Here is a 17,629-nt window from a genome sequence, read left to right as displayed (position 1 = left end):
AGCGAAGTCTTCCGCTTATCATTCCAAGGAATGCGTCGTCATTCTCGTCATCGTGCGGCGGCGGCTCAATGGGGGCGCGTGATGGGCAATCGGCATCGGAGTGTTTTCGTCCGGACTTGTAGATTACAGTGATGTCGTATTCTTGTAGTCTGAGGCTCCACCGCGCCAGTCGTCCTGAAGGATCCTTTATATTCGCTAGCTAACACAACGCGTGATGGTCGCTGACGACTTTGAATGGCCTGCCATATAGATAAGGGCGAAATTTAGCTGTAGCCCAAACGATGGCGAGGCATTCCTTTTCGGTCGTAGAATAGTTGCCTTCCGCTTTTGACAGCGAACGGCTAGCATAAGCTATCACCTGTTCGACTCCGTTTTTCCTCTGGACTAGAACGGCACCGAGGCCTAGGCTACTGGCGTCAGTATGGATTTCTGTATCGGCGTACTCGTCGAAGTGCGCAAGTACCGGCGGCGACTGCATGCGTCGTTTGAGTTCTTCAAATGCGTCGGACTGCGGCGTTTCCCACTTGAACTCAACATCACATTTAGTTAGTCGTGTCAACGGCTCAGCGATGCGTGAAAAGTTCTTGACAAAGCGCCTGTAGTAGGCACACATGCCAAGGAATCTACGCAATGCCTTCTTGTCGATGGGTTGCGGGAACTGTGCGACGGCAGCTGTCTTTTGCGGGTCTGGGCGGACACCAGATCTGCTGATAACGTGGCCTAGGAACAGAAGCTCATCGTAAGCAAAGCGGCACTTTTCCGGCTTCAGAGTGAGCCCTGATGACTTGATGGCCTCTAGTACAGTCGCAAGCCGCCTCAGGTGATCGTCGAAATTTCCGGCAAAGACGACGACGTCATCCAAGTAAACGAGACAGGTCTGCCAATTCAATCCTGCTAAAACCGTGTCCATCACGCGCTGGAACGTTGCAGGCGCTGAGCACAGTCCGAATGGCATAACCTTGAACTCGTAGAGGCCGTCTGGGGTGATGAACGCCGTCTTTTCGCGATCTCTTTCGTCGACTTCTATTTGCAAATAGCCAGACTTGAGGTCCATTGACGAGAAGTATTTAGCGTTGCAGAGCCGATCCAATGCGTCGTCTATCCGTGGGAGGAGGTATACGTCCTTCTTCGTGTTCTTGTTCAGACGACGATAATCGACGCAGAAACGTAGGGTTCCGTCCTTTTTCTTCGGATACATACAACTTCGGATACATACAGGCGCGTCCCACGCTGTGCGATTACATTTGTTAGGCTGCGAAACGTGGTTGCCCGATAAAGATAAGTATACGTGTCAATATCTCAGCCACTGCACTCGTCGTCACTAATCCATGGTTGTTATCTATTTTGTATGAAATTAATAAAAGCTGGTCATAGGCTGACAGTGCGAACAAAAACGAAACAGCGAGGTCCGTATGACTCACAAAATGGTCTAATTTTGACAAACTTAGAGGAGGAGGAGGAGGAACAAACTTTTATTGTAGAACCAGCACTTTATGATGGCCGGGCCTAAGCCTCCCACGAAGGGACGTCGAGGGCTTGCCTCGCCGCCGCCTCGCGGGCGTGCTGGGTCGCCCAGGTTTGGTCGTCGAGGGCGGAGCTCCGCAGAGCCTCATGCAGCCTCGACAAGAGAGTCGTGGTGTTAGTCTGTGTGTACTGTGCTGGGCACTCCCATAGGATATGCGGAAGCGTAGCCGGGTGAATTCCACAGCACCGGCAGTTGGGGGTAGTGTAGACGTCCGGAAATATAAGGTGGAGGCGGGCGCGGGTGAAGGGTACGTGTTTGTTTGTAGTAGACGCAGGGTGGTAGCCTACGCCCGGCTGAACTTTGGGTGGGGCGGGGGGAAAATTCGGCGACTGAGGTAAAAGGCCTTAACGAGATCGTTATAAGTTGTCAGACTGACCCTGGTGTCCAACTCATCTTCAGTGACTCCGGCGCGGTTGACTAGGCCTCGCGCAATGGAGCGGGTGACCTCGTTGAGATTGGGGAGGTGTGGGTGGACAGGGCCCGCATGGGCCGGGATCCATGTTAGGGAGATTATGCTGGCTTTAGAGTGTGGTGCCTAGCAGAGGATGCGAAGACCTTGGGGAGAAATACAGCCTTTGCTGAAGTTAGTAACGGCTGAGCGAGAGTCACACACTATGGTGTGACAGGTGGGATCTAAAGTGGCCAGGGCGATGGCCACTTCTTCAGCCGTCTCTGCAGTGGGGGTAGTGACGCTGCAGGCATGGTGTAGGGCTCCATCGCGTATGGCGACGGCCACAAATCGTGTGCAATGGGAGTATTGGGCTGCATCAACAAATGTGACGCCAGGTACGTGGGCAAGGGCTTTTATGATAGCTCCGGCCCGGGCTTGGCGCCGGGCCCTGTTATATTCAGGGTGCATATTTATAGGGATAGGGTCTATGTAGATCCAGCTACGGATGTCGGTCGGGATCGGTTGTTTGGGGCCCTGTTGGTGATGGTAGGTGAAGCCACGCGTGGACAGAATAAAGCGCCCCGTTTCAGTAAGGGTGAGCCGTTCAAGCTGAGAGCGTTGTTGGGCTTCAATGAGTTCGGAAAGGTTGTTGCGAACTCCCAGTTGGTTGAAGAGTTCAGTGCTGGTGCAATGCGGGAGCACAAGTGCTTGCTTGTAGACCCCTCGTATGAGGGTGTCGAGCTTGTTTTGCTCAGCCCGGTACCAGTTGAGGTACGCAGCAACGTAGGTAATGTGGCATATGACAAAGCATTGGACGAGTCGGAGAAGGCTTTCTTCTTTGAGTCCTCCTCGGCGGTTAGATATACGTTTAAGAAGTCGTTGGGTGTTTTGAGATTGGGCACAGATCTTGTTGAGAGTCAAGACGTTGGAGCCGTTGGTAGAGATGGTGAGACCGAGAACTCGGATACTAGGGACGTGTGGCATAGGACTGCCATCTTGAAGGCGTAGGGTGATGGCGTCACAGGGTCGGTGATCAGATTGGTGTTTGGGAGGGCGACCCCGCTGAATGGGCTTATATAGCAGAAGCTCCGATTTAGCCGGCGAGCAGCCCAGTCCGGTCCCTTGGAGATCGGCTTCAACCGTGTCAATCGCCGTTTGGAGGGCTGATTCCACTTGACCATCACTGCCTCGGTACGACCAGATGGTGATGTCATCGGTGTAGATGGTATGGTTGATATTGTCGACTTGCTGTAGTTGCTTGGCAAGGCCAATCATGACTAAGTTAAAGAGCATGGGAGAGATAACTGAACCTTGCGGGGTGCCTTTGCTGCCAAGGAGAAGCTGGTCTGATCGTAAATCCCCGGCCGAGAGGGTAGCCGTGCGATTGGGGAGAAAGTCACGGCTGTAATTGTAGGCTCGCTCTCCCAGCTGGAAGTTGGAGACCTGGTCAAGGATAGCTGCATGGGAAGTGTTATCAAAGGCTTGAGTGAGTTCGAGTCCGAGGATGGCTTTCACGTTACGGGAACGATCGTTTAGCACTTGATGTTTGAGCTGCAACATAGCGTTTTGAGTAGAAAGGTGAGGGCGAAATCCAATGATGGTGTGGGGATAGAGAGTGTTGTCCTCGAGGTGACTGTTGATGCGTGCTAAGAAGGCGTGTTCCATCACCTTGCCTACGCATGAAGTGAGGGAGATGGGCCTTAAGTTATTGAGGCTAGATGGTTTGCCAGGCTTTGGGATTAGGATAACGTTGACAGTCTTCCAGGCGGCTGGAAACGCACCACTGCGCCAGCAATCGTTGATGTAGTCAGTCAGATGAGACATGGACTCGTCATCGAGATTGCGAAGGCTTTTGTTAGTGACCCCGTCTGGCCCTGGAGCAGAACGACCGTTAAGCTTGCGTAGAGCGGCGTGTATTTCAGATACGCTGAAATCGGCGTCTAGTGTAGGGTTGGGGCTACCGATGTAATTGCTGTGTGGACTGACTTGTCCCCTGGAGATATACCTGGTGCAGAGGTAGTCAAGCACCTGTTGTGGACCTTGCTTAAGGGTCTCCGTATAAAGGAGCTTTTGCAGCCGATCCTGTTGGGTGGTGCGGGTGGTGGTATTATCAAGCAGATGTTTGAGGAGTTTCCACGAGGAAGGGCGATGAAGTTGTCCATCCACCGTGTTACACAGCTCAGTCCATTGTTGCCGGCTGAGGGTTTGACAATGCTCCTCGATGGCTATGTTCAGTTTGGAGATCTTACTTCTGAGGCGACGGTTTAGACGCTGCCCCTTCCATAGAGCTAGGATGGAGGCTTTAGCCTCCAATAGATGGGTGAGGTGGCTATCCATGCGTTCAACTACTGGGGCATCTGTAGTTACCACCCGAGTGGCCGTTTGAACATCAGTGCGTAGGGCTTGCATCCAGGTGTTAATGTTGGTAATGCCTTCTGCTGAGGTAGAACCTATGCGTATTTTTCGAAAAACATCCCAGTCGGTAATGGTGAATTCTTTAGTGGGGGCAGGGGCGGCAGCGAGTTGAGGTAAAGAGAGAGCAAGGATATAATGGTCGCTGCCCAGGTCTTGCTGGGTATTGGTCCAGTGTGCATTGTTGATATGTTTGATGAAGGTGAGGTCGGGGGTAGAGTCCCGGGTAGTGGAAGTCCCAAGGCGTGTAGGAAAGGAGGGATGCGTGATGAGCGTCAGGCCTAAGACGTGGTAATCTTGCCAGAGGTTGCGAGCTGCAGCTTCCGTGCGAACGTAGCCCCAGTCTGTATGGGCGAGGTTGAAATCACCGCCGATGAGTAGGGGGTGCGTTCCAGCTACGTGAAGAGCCTCCTTAAAGAGGGTGAGGAAGCGACACCTTGCTTTATCCTTGGGGCTATTGTAAATGTTCAGAAGGAAGATGCATTCTTTCCGATTACGATTGGGAATTAATTCGAGGAATAGATGTTTGATGTGAGCACTATTGAGATCATGTTCAATAACAGGAATACGACGCCGTACTAGGGTGGAGACCCGGCGAAGAGGGTGGGTGGTATGGAAGGTTTGATAACCGGGGAGCGTGGTCGGGGCGTAGTTGGTTTCTTGAAGTAGGATAGCATCCGGGCGGCGGGTATGTTGGCGTAGGTATTGATTGAGTACCGGTTGTTTATGGTGAAAGCATCGGCAGTTCCACTGCCAAATGAGGGCGTCTTGATTAATGTGAGCCATGATGGGAAATTGTGGATGTCGCCATCGGCGTCCCGGAAGGGTCGCAGACGGGGGCGGCATGGCTAGGAGGCGTGAGAATATGAGTTTCCAGGTTGGTCACGCGTTGGACAATACCGATGAAGGCTTGTTGGATGGAGTCCAGTGCATCTTGGAAAGTGCTAATAGTTGTTTGAAGTGAGATGAGCATGTCTTTAACTTCAGAGCGGACCTGGCCCGTGGCTCCATCTTGCAGGGCTCTCTTCTTGGGGGGCGGGAGTCGAGGGGGCCTCCTGACTAGGGGCACGGACGTTCTGTGCGATAGGTGTAGGCGCTGGTGTTTGGGACTGTTTGAGGTCTCTAACCTCCTGCGAGAGTTTAGTTAGGAGATCGCGTAGGATGGCGTTTTCGCGCTTAAAGGGACACTAAAGGGAAAAATGATTTCTTCTGCATAAGTAAATTACCGTTCTACAACACCAAAAACACCCCTCGTACAACGATAAGACGTTTGGTAAGCCAGAAAAAGTGCAAGAACGAAATACGGGTGGCGACGTCTACTTAAGTTCCCGCACCTGGGGGCTGTGACGTCTTGGATTTTGATGGCATCTTCTAGGGCCTGCTAATTATCTATAGCGGTACAGATTGACTACATTGTGTTCTAAATGAACCATATATTAAACATGGCAAGTTTCGGGAACCTTTATTCAGCCAACGCGGCCCAAATGCGACAACATACTTTGGAATCCCTGACGTCACGCTGACGTACCAGCGCTTGGGTTTCGGCGCGAAATTCAAATACTGATACTTGGACCTTCATTTTCTCATCTAATAATCAAAGTATTCTTTTGAAATGACTGCCTGCAGGGTTCGCAAACGATGCTTCATTAGTCTAAACTGATTTATTGCTTCGCTTTAGTGTCCCTTTAAGCTGAGCTATTTCTGGGGTTTCTGGTGAAAGAGGAGGGTAGGTGACTTGTGTGTTGGCGATCTTACGACCCTCTCGCAAGGTGCCCATGAGAGCGTCTGCGAAGCTCACCTTGCTGTTGTTGGTAGATGTGATGCGTGAAGCCGATGCAGACCGGGATCTTGAGCGTTGTTGCCTGGATCGAGATGGAGTTCTGGAGCGGGAACGGCTCCCCCTTGACGGTGTGCGGGAGCGTGGCCTGGTTCTGGTGCTGAGGGTGGAGGGGCCGGCTTGTTTATAGGTGGCTTGGCTGGTTGTTCGTCGTTCTCCTATGCGCTTGCGGATGACGTACTGGGTTTTATATCGAGCGGCACAGCTTTTGTCCGCGGTGAGATGGGGACCACCACAGAGCGAGCACTATAGGGTTACAGTTATGGTCGGCGGGGGGGTTGCGGACACCGCAGCCCCGGCACATCTTGTTATTTGGGTAGGGACAAACGTCCATACGGTGTCCGAGGCGGCCACACTGGTAACAAATGTCAATTTGCTTCCGATAAAGCGAACATGGGAATAACGTGGAGCCGTAGCGGACCTGATAAGGCACATCCAGTCCGTCAAAAGCGATGATCACTGTTGTAGTAGAAGCGATGCGCTTGGCTGCCAAGGGTGTCGGGTTTCGGGCAGTGACCATTTTGTTGTGGATCTGCTGGGGAGTCTCCGTGAGTGGGATCCCACGGATGACCCCCTTCGTCGTGTGCTCAGCTGTGGTTTCGTATGCATTGACCTCGTGGTTGACGCCGTTCACATGGATAGAGCGGATGCGAGCGTACCGGTCTGCAAGGTCCGGGCGAGGTGTACTGACGACAACGATGTTTTGTTGCGTATTCGGGCAGACAGTGTCTTCTGAGCTTTCTTCGTCCGTGAGGTTGGCTGCTTGGAGAATGGCGGTGGTTACCACGTGACTGCCGATCATGGCTATATGAAGGGCGCCTTTGGGGCGGATGACAATCTTGATATCCTCCGTCGGAAGCGGTGGCATGCGGCCCGCCTTCAAAACTTGAGCTTTAGGGCTGATTTACGCTCGAGCCGCCCAACGCCGCAAGCCGCACCGCACGCGTGCGGTCGCGCGAAAGATTGCACGTATCAAACACTTGTGCACAAATGTCGGTTTACAATGTGTAAGGTATACACTGTGTACACAGTGTAAACGGTAATTTGTGCACAAGTGCTGGATACGTGCAATATTTCGCGCAACCGCAAGCGTGCGGTGCGGCTTGCGGCGATGGGCGGCTCGAGCGTAAATCGGCCCTTAACGGGCTGCCTCGCCCGAGAGCGGGGCCGGCTACTTGGGGCTTGAGATGATTCATCGGCCGGGGACAAGTTGTCCGTGCCGCGTTTTGAGCGGCGGGATCGTGCAGTGAGCCAGCCAGACTGGCCGGTCACTTCATCTGGCGAAATATCCTGGCCGGCGACCTGGATCTCCATAGCGAAGACAGAGGTGCGGGATCACTCTGGTAGGAGATGTAAACGCCGCGCGCCGAGGCGCGACACGCCGCCGAGACCCAGTCGGTGCAGTCGGAGGCTGAACGACCGGCCAGCTAGGCTGAGCGCGGCGGCGACGTGGCGGATGGAGAAAAGGTGCGGTTCCCAGGAAAATGGAAAGTCCCACCTGAAAACGAGGCGTCCACAGAGTCCGGAGAACTTCAAGAATCGTTTGGTGAAAGCTTTAGGTCGCTAATCACAGAGAAATCTGCGATAACATTTGAGAAAGCCGGAGCCGACATGAAAACATCCGCACTCCTCGGCCTCTTCTTCTTCCTCCACAAACTTAGAAACAGTGATAATTATAGCCCGTGCTTACATTAAGCGTAGTTCACCAAGACCCGTCTTTGCGATGCCGACATCAGCTAAGAAAAACACTTACCGAGGATCTCGAACAAGCACCATCGTCCTGTTTGCACAGTTCGTTTGTGGCCATACTTGTAAGCGAAGTTTTGATGCTCAACAGGAGTGAAGGTTGCCTTTATTTCCTTTAACATTATGTAAAGTTGTCAATTTATTGCGGATAATAATCCATTCTAATGAGCGATTTTCCCAACATATTAAACACAAATGCCTCAGGCGACAGCTGAAGGAGATGAGGAAGAGCAGCTATGTGAACTCAGCAGTAATTTCGCAAGCTAATCATAAACTTTGTGGCTTCCTTTAAGGAGGTTTAGAAATATAACGCAAGGGCTATTACCAAGAAATGACAGCTATGAAAGTAAGCCGAAAAATCAGCACACGTACGTTTTCTACTTTTTGAATGTTCTGCGTCGCCTCTATTACCTTGAAAGCAAGTGCACATTCGAACATAATTGTGCTGTTGCGAAATCTATGCTGTGCACCTGCACATTCAACTACGTGACAAATAACTCAAAAATGCACAGAATTACTCACCCTCCACCATTTTTCCCGTGTCGCTTGCCCTTAAACTGTCCTAGACTGACGTTATTGTTTTTGTGTGTTCTTTTCTGCATTTCTTTGCAATGTGCTTTCTTTTAGTATATATGGCTACTGCGCCATAAATTTTATTTGTAAATGCTGTTCTGGGGATGTTTACTGTATTATTTGTTATACCAATAAGCTAGCAAAACCCAATTTCGCGAACTGTTACTCCTGCAGTAAAACTAATTGGGCCTCAAACTTGCAACCGTGGTTTGAATTTACGTCTGTCGAGGGCTTTGCCAAAAAAGTTATTTTCTTATTGTTCCGACGTTGCAATCACATTCTCTCGTTTTTACAAAAAGTATACGACTCACATGTGGATTTGAGTAGTTTCCTTGTCCTGTCTTAGTGTGAGGTTTAGGCGATAAAGACACGTTCACATTGGTTAGATACGGCACAAGCTTTGTGGATGTGTTATCTTTTAACTACCTGCCCTTTCGCTTGGCATTCTTTCAGGTCATCTTGAACTCGTGTTCAAGCGGAATTTTATTTAGCACTGACGGAACATGTGAGATCCGAGAAAACTGCCAATTTACCGAGGACTGCAAAGTGGTTATCTTTCAAGAAACTGACAACCCGGTTGATTCGTCCATTATGTTTATGCCTTACCTCGATAATGCAAGTATTCCTGTTATATTGGCCTATCTTCGTATACGTGTCGCTCATTTCTACCACAGAATTCATTGTACACATCAGTGCCTGCAGGAAATGCGACTTTGTGGAAGAAGTCTTTTCAGCCTATTTTGTGCAAATATAATTTTTTTTTTGCCCTGCCGAGTTTTTCTTTAGCCACTAGCGGGTTGCATGGCGAAATTGTGTGCTCGCAATTCTGTCTTTTTATACCTGAGTAGTTGAACGAGTCTCGCAATACTGAAGTGATACAAAAAAAAATGCTATTTGGCTGAAATACAAATTCGTCCCCGCTCAATACATTAAGCAAAATATGTAAAAATTGGCAATATTTCGGGGCCATGTCTTGCGACAACCCGAACGACATATTTTTGGGTGTCGTTCTAATCTAATAAAAGCTCACTTTTATATTTACATTTTCTAATCACTGTTTATTGTAGTTTATAGAGACTGAAGGAAGTCTGCAGAATGTCAACGACAACGTGAGTTGGGAGGCTTCGGAAGCATCTCGTACGTTTTACTTCGTAAACTGCAGTAATACGCTATAATACCTTGACTAGCGTTTTCAAGCATACCTTATATTGCAAAACTTATAATGCAAAATTTATTCTCACACTAGTGATGAGCTCGAAGCAGAAATTTCACAGACGCGCTGCAAAAGCCTGTTGTACCTATTCTGTAAAACGCTATCGTCTCACTGTGTTGATTTAATGAACATGTTAAATCAAACGATCAATCAATCAGTAATTTATTCAGCTTGCCCTCAACCAACCGTGATTCTTGAATGATAGCATACACGTTAGGTAAAAAGTGTAAAACCATGAAGGAATCTAAAAAATGGCCAGGCTTAGCTTGGTTAAGCCAAGAATGCGTTGCATATTGCGCGAGTTGGGGCCCAGCTTTTCCTCCGGCTGTCGCGACGTCACGTCACGTGGTGGCGCTAAAGGTCAATGGTGGCTGCCCGGCCGCGCTAAAGGGCTGAACTGAGTGATTGCAATATGCAACACATAAAAATAGAAGCAACTTAATAACAAACATAGCAAACTTAAAAGACAATAGACCCACATATGAGACGTGCAGCAATGAACAATGGCTCATACCCTCAATGGCGCCTGCCCGGCCGCGCCCAAGGGCTGAACTGAGTGATTGCAATATGCAACGCATAAAAAAGGAATGGGAAAAGATAAACAAAAGAGCAGGACAACTGGACATAATGTGTACACATCAAGTATGGACCAATATACCAACACCAAAACACAGAGTATGTTCAATAGCAAATGACTTGAATAATTTAATAAACTATGATACAACAATGCCAACGTCGCAAAAGAACGACAGGGACTTTTTGGAAAATGCGGAGTTCAAGAAAAAAATACACACACACAAACAAACACACACACATTATATATATATATATATATATATATATATATATATATATATATATATATATATATATATATATATATATATATATATATATATATATATAGCTCGGGGTGGACAAGGATAATACGAAGGAGATGAAAAAAGAAAATGAAGGTGATCACAATATTATTGGCATTGAGGTGGTAGCAAGGAGATTAATCCAACAGTGATAAGAATATGTTACACACGGCTGGCGTTTTAGTGAAATGGCCTATACCAATTTTTTATGACTCAGTTTGCAATACCCCAGTTGGGTTTAAAGGCGTTGGGTTCAGAGGCCCATGACTGGGCCTCGCCAAGGGTGGCGAGGCCCAGTCAGGCACGTTCAGTGCCTTTTGTCGCGTCCCCCAAGGCATTTCTGTAAGGAATGTCTTAAATAAATGAATAAAGAAAGAAAGAAAGAAATTCCGTCGTTCACACAACCAGCACTTGTTCAAGTTAAGGAAGATACATTGCCGCAAACAACTTGCGAAGAAATGAATTTTCATGATAGTCCGCAAGCAGAACCTACGTACGTAGCGTTTAGTCGAAAGAGAAAAATGAACGTTGTAACAAGGAGTGCGTGGATATCTTTTAATCGCAAAGACCTCGCACAGAATCTAGAGAATAATAAAATGTGACACTCGATGTTTCACGAGAGAAAGTTGCATCTTTGGTCTAAGCAGCATTGAACGTGAGGTTAATGATATTACACCATTCATAGAAAGAAAAGTCACACTGAAGGGCGAGACAATCACCAGCAATGTAAATTTTCATAAGAATCAGCGTACGAAAGAAAAGAAATCCCAGAAAGTGGAAGAAACCCTATTTAAAAAAATTTACAAGTGACCTTAATACTGAGCCTTGAGACATGCCGCTAGCTGCGTTAAACAAAGACGTTTCGCAAATTACCTTAATATAACATTAGCTGTCGATAAGATAGCGGCGCAAATGTACGGCAGCTGAAAAATTTTATACTGAAATATGTTAACTTAAGCAGAAGCATGAACTGAAATGTCTGAAGCTTTGCTGGGTCACAGTAAATGGTACCAATTTGCGCTCTCTGATCTAACAGCACAAAGATGTGCGTCTTGAAACTTGCGAGATCTTTATTTGTCTGTGAGTTAAGTAGGGAAATAAAGGAAGTATATAATTTTGCTTTCTGCCTGTTTAATTATAATATTCGCGTCGATGTTATGTTCTCGGTCTCATATTCGTGATATATTCCAAACAGAGCCAACATTTCCTTTCATAAGCCATGCAAATTTGAATGCTTTTTGATATTCGTGAATTTTAAGAGGTATTGTTACACGCTCTAATAAGGCGTCTGCTGTTATATTACAGATAAGTCATTTTTGCGAAGGCACGGATGGAAGCCACCCGCACGACCCTTTTGCACCGAACATGCATAACAAGATGTGCGATGGGGCTTCAACTTGGGAAGTCATCAGCAGGAATGATGACTTCAAACAGTACGTGGAATCTGTTTTTTGATAAACTGAAAGCTTTCTGCTTGTACACCTTTTTCGCCATTTTAAGGCGGTCGACGTCTCTTTTCTCCCTGTGAGCTCACCCTGAAAGACATGGGTACTAGTTGATGAACTTGCAGAGCAGGTAAAAGAACTTAAGTTATTTAAGCTTGAAGGCTACTTCAGGTGAAGTGATGAATGATCAGAAACTAACCTCGCACTGTGAAAGGATAAGACCAGTAGTGTGTGTTTTATGGAGTCCTGTTCATGTCCGTACTAATTAAAAAAATGTATGAATGCCACTCCTGAGCCATAAAATGCCTTTCTGGAATAATTTCAATTTTTTTAATGTACGACTTTTATAATATTTCATGTCAAAGTGTAAAACAGTGTTGCACTCTGCCGGCATAAGAATGCGCGAAGCAGATGTGATTGCAAATCAACGGGTCTCTTTGTACGTTTGGCGCTACGTGCACTTTTGGCAGAGGCTGCACAATGTATAGGTGACATAACTTCGCTTTTCTAAGCTCAGGAAGAAAATTGTTGCTACGATGCAGAACGCAGCCATAAATATCTGAAACATAGTTTCCAACTTTTCGTTATAAATTTAGGACACGATTATTTCACAAGAGCTATTTATTCTAGCAAACTATCACTATCACTACTATCGCTACTATCACTCACAGAATATCTTTAGTGCCATTGAACTACAACACAGCGTAGAGCGCACTTCATTTTTTGGCTAATGAGAATATCATTTACAATAAATATAACGAATTCGCAGATGTTCATTTATAAGCACGAACTGGTTAGTCATGAATATACAGTTCTGGTTTACACTGGGCGCCTGTTTTGCAGTACATCAGTTACATATTGTTGAGGTAATTAGTTTATGCGTCCGGCCGCCCATAAACAGAAAGCACACACAGCATATTTCCGACACCTTTCTAGCGACTAAACTTCGTACGTCGTTGCATAATTTTAGCACCATATCAATGGTAACACAATGTTGTGCATCTTGACCCGAACCCAACTGTGAACAGTTGATACGATCAGCATGAGTCCATATGGCAAAAAAAAACAATAAAAAAACGCAACTTGGGCAGAAAAAATAGACAGCCTGTCAAGAGAGTTCTCATAACCTTTGGAAGATATACACTAAAGGAAATGAATTCGAAATTACAAAAAGCAGAGAAACGTTCTATCTATCTATACTACAAAAAATGTATTTCAGTGGAAGAAATATATATCATTTTTTAAGGAGTGACTCCTTTCTGTGTTACGTCAAAGACAGAATTTTCTTGGTTTTAACAAGATTGGTTTCCAAATGGAATGGGAAAAATTTCTCCTCACTCGAATTATTGCGCTAATGAACATTTTAATTATTCAGTTTATGGCACATAATTCACTCCACTGATTGTAGCTAATAGTGTGCAAGGTATATCGGCTTAGAACGAATTCTGAAGATGGCATCGCTTTCGATATATGCGCCTCAAACTTAAGTATGAAGTGAGTGAGTGAGTGAGTGAGTAAAGTAAAGTAAGTAAGTAAGCAAGAAAGAAAGACTTCGCCTTGCCATCTGCTAGCCGCCTGGTTAGCTAAGATGGTAGAGCGGCTGCCTGGAATAGCGGTGGTCCCGAGTTCGAGTCCCGGACCAGGACGAATTTTTCTTTAGCTGCGAGGCTTGTCTTTCGAGGAGCGCGTATGGGTTTCCTTTTTAGCAATTGCTACGAAAGGGTGGATGTCTGATTTTCCTTTTATTAGTTACTACTCTCCACCTTGCGGGTTTCCGCAGAACTATTACATCAAAAAGGGTAATGATTTCGATTCTGAAGCTGTGCTGCGCGCATAGCATTCTGAGTGCAACTTCGCGATTACCAATGTTTTCTTGTATTTGCATTACTTGGTTAGTTTGATTTGCTTTACGCTTGCTTTCCTTGCGATAATTTCCAATATGTGCAATGTCCTTCCTGGAAAATTGGCATGTTACAGCTGCAGGAAATTGGAAATAAACAAACAAAATGCGAAAGCTACTCTGGTGTACAAACGTCCTAGACGTGGCCATGACACCATAAAGAGCATTAACCTTCAGTTCTTGTACTGTGCGTGAGCATTTAATCACCTCACGCGATTAGTGTACAGGACCGCGAACGCCGCTCTTTGCCACTGCTGTTGCGCTTCTGCTTAGGATCATTACGTAGAGCATGGGTCTCGAAACGGTCTCGAAACTACGATCCGTATTCAGCCCGTGTCCGGCGGCGGTCCTTCCAGTAACGGCTGAACCGCAGGCAGGCCGTTCATCTCTGTAAAGGCTCCGCTGCGTATCCGCCTGATATGGCGTCTTCTCCACAAAGCCTCGCGCTATCTTTCTTTCTCCTGGGAGCTGGTTTTCCTGCAGTCACAAGATCACGCCACCTTGTCCTACGAAGAGGCAGCGCACTACGAGACTGATGCGACCATCGCGGGAGGAGCATCGATTAGCTGGTCCTATCCACTACGTCAGAAGATGTGCCGAAGCGTTCGCAACTTCTCCCAGGCTCACTGGGAATGGCAGCATGCGAACGACACGCTGTTAATGCTTCGGGCAGAACAATCTCGAAGCCTTGCTGGCCCATTCAATATATTTACCTAATTCATGCTTTTTAACCGATGATGCAGCAAACTAAAAAAAAAATCTATTCGCCTACGTTGAAAACCTAACTCTCTCCTTTTTACAGAATATTTTGGCCGTTCGGAACAACAATGGTACTGCCGTTGAAACTCCCTAGATGTGACGGAGGTATTCTTTCTGATGAGAAATGCGCGTATTGTTCGCATATATTGCGACCTACATGTTTCACACGTAGCCGTAAGCTAACAAATCATAACGTGCAGAGAACCGCCCATCCTTTCAAAGACAACTGTACGGCCATTGTGGTCAATCTGTACTCATTAATGGGGCAGTAGCTTCGAGGCTAACAAAAAGATAATCTTGAGAAATTAAGGACCACCGAATGAACAGTGGAACAAAAAATGCTAGGCCTAACATAAGGAGACAGAGCGACAGTGAGCATGCATTACAGAGAAAAGGGGTTAGCTGATATTCTAGATAACGTTAGAACAATGGGAAGGTGAAGCGCTGTCAAAGATGGCAATCAGAAAATTCGCCTGCATATATGATGGAATAAGCTGGCGCAAGAGAGGAGTAATATAGATATTCTTGGGAGATGCCTTCGTCCTGCAGTGGACATAAAGGCTGGTGTTTACGTGTTCCAAAATAAAATTGATTGCTAGCAAGCTATGCTAACTCTCTAGTAAACAATATCTGATGACTAAACTGTGAATTGTTGTAGGATTGGAGAATTGCAATGACATAATGAATAAACACCACTCCTCCTCCTCCTCTACTACTGCGGGGTTTCAGGGGAAGGTGGGCCATGAAAACTGAGAGCTGGGTGAGTTGGTGTGGTTCCATCTTAACGAAAAAGTGCGCAAAAAAGAAAACGCAGACGAGAAAGAGTGAACGACAAACACGGGCGTGTTTGTCGTTCTCTCTTTCTCCTCTACGTCTTTCTCGCGCACTTTTTCCTTAAGAAACTACGCCGGCAGCACCGGTTTTCTCCTCGCCTCGCAGCGAACTGCTGTCAAATTTGAAGGAAAATATTACATGTTACATTCGATCGGAGTAGGAGCAGCGCAGCGGCGACAGTCTAGGCACAGCACGGACTCCGAGCTCGAGCGGCATTCACGAGCATTCTGTGAGGCCATTGGTCTGCGGATGGTAAGTTGTGCGGTGCACAACGTGGCACACTTTGAGGATGGCTTCGACTAGTTCCGACAAGAAGACACGTCCGCGATCGCTGAGCAACTACTGTGGTGGACCATGATGCTATATCAATCGGCGAAGCAGGAAGGAGGCCACATGGCACGCTGTAGCCGCTGGCAGGGCGGCTGTTTCGGCGTATCACGTGAGGTATTCAACCGCCACGATGGACCAGCGGTTACCAGCAGATGGCAGGGGACGTGGCTCTCACAGATCGATGACGACGCGCCCTTACGGGCGGTAGGTCAAAGTTACGGTTGCAGACGAGGTGGCGAGAGGCGCGGTGAAGATTTCCCGCGCTGACAATCGGGCACGAGCGACCAAACTTCTGAACGTAGCCGTACATCCCGCACCAGGAGTACCGCTGTAGAATGCTCTGGCAAGTTTCGAATACTCCCAAGTGTGCACACTGTGAATCAGAGTGGAATGACGTGCATATTTGAGAACGCAGACTGCGGGGTTCTACTAGCAACCACTAGCGGCCATCGGCGGTGAAATTGTGTGGGTGGAGCATAGGTCGTCGCGAATGGCGAAATGATGGGCTTGACGACGCAATGCGCGAGTGGTTGGTTGTGCCGATGAATCAGAGAGCAAGCCTAGCAGCGAGGCGATCCGGTGGTCCTTGCGCTGTGCGGAAGCGATGGTGCAAAGGTCGATGGAAGAAACGGCGACCTGAGATACGGAGCAGCGGGCATTGTCGTCGGGCAAGGGACAGCGCGAGAGGGCGTCGGCGTCAGAGTGCTGGCGGCCTCTGCGGTAGAGCACGCAAATGTCCTAGTCCTGCTATGGTGTCCTGCAGGCGAAGTGCCCAACGGGCAAGTCGGCATGAGGGGTCCTTCGGCGACGACAACCAACAAAGTGCGTGGTGGTCCGTGACGGCGTTAAATGGGCGGCCACACAAATGTGTCCGGAACATAGTAAGAGCCCAGATGATCGCCAAACATTCATTTCCCGTCGCGGTGTAGTCACCCTCGGCTTTCGTATGCGTGCGACTTCCATAAGCCACATCGTACTCAGAAAATTTCGTTTCTGCGCTGCACAAGCACTGCACCGAGGCCACCACCACTGGCATGAGTGTGCACCTCTGTAGGGGCCGTCTGGTCGTAGTGACTCAAAATTGGAGGTGACGTCAGCAAACGGTGCGGGCTTGCGAACGCGTCGTCGCCCTCTCATGACCACGAAGTGAGGGGCCCGTTGCTTCCAAGGAGCTTCGTAGTCCAGCAATTTTTATTTAGTTTTTCATTGTTCATCCCACGACACCATCGTTTCTCGCCAATCCGGGCCCCCGGCCAGAAGGTTTGGAGGCCCCTGACGTAGATCGTGGCCTTTGTGCAAGAACTACTCACATTTAGGTCATTGTGGAGTTTCTAGACTCCGATCATGCACTCAGCCAAGTACCAAACACTGTTTTCTGCTACGCATTCATGCAATGTACTACGCGTTGTCTCGCTTCGTCTTGGATTGGATTGCTTGGCAGAATGTGCCATCTGGAGAGCGGTTGGGGCTCAATTCTGACTCAATTTTTTACCTAGTGATGCCATCTGTCTTTTCCCGCATTTCCTGTCTTCTTTTTCTTTTTCACCCAGTGAATTTACAGCCAAAAATACCTCATCTTTAATCGTCGACAACTCTTGAAATTTTTTATCCCCTCAGCATTTCTTGAACACACGCTTCAAGAAAGTTTCAACCCGATAGTTGTTGTGAAATGCAGTAATTAGAATCTGCAAGAAATAAAAACTTTGCGTTAAAATCACGCTAAGAGGCGACTTCTCACGTGTTTTCTTAGCCAGTAATCAGTCAATATGTAATTATGTAGCCAGGGTACTTTACAATATGTACA

At 47.6% G+C, this 17,629-nt stretch overlaps 1 protein-coding gene across 1 annotated transcript in view; it reads left to right on the top strand.

Annotated features, from left to right (window-relative positions):
- LOC139061195 (uncharacterized) overlaps positions 1 to 17,629 on the top strand; it is a 228,647-nt gene that overhangs the window by 14,996 nt on the left and 196,022 nt on the right. Inside the window, exons 6-7 of the mRNA XM_070540841.1 lie at positions 8,938 to 9,099; positions 11,863 to 11,990. Coding sequence (XP_070396942.1) covers positions 8,938 to 9,099; positions 11,863 to 11,990 — 290 coding nt within the window. The remainder of the gene's footprint in view (positions 1 to 8,937; positions 9,100 to 11,862; positions 11,991 to 17,629) is intronic.

The sequence above is a fragment of the Dermacentor albipictus genome, chromosome 6 (genome assembly GCF_038994185.2).
Source record: "Dermacentor albipictus isolate Rhodes 1998 colony chromosome 6, USDA_Dalb.pri_finalv2, whole genome shotgun sequence".
In the NCBI taxonomy this organism is placed as follows: Eukaryota; Metazoa; Arthropoda; class Arachnida; order Ixodida; family Ixodidae; genus Dermacentor; species Dermacentor albipictus.
Note: the sequence above shows the minus strand (reverse complement) of the source record. Positions and strands in the feature narration are given on the sequence as shown.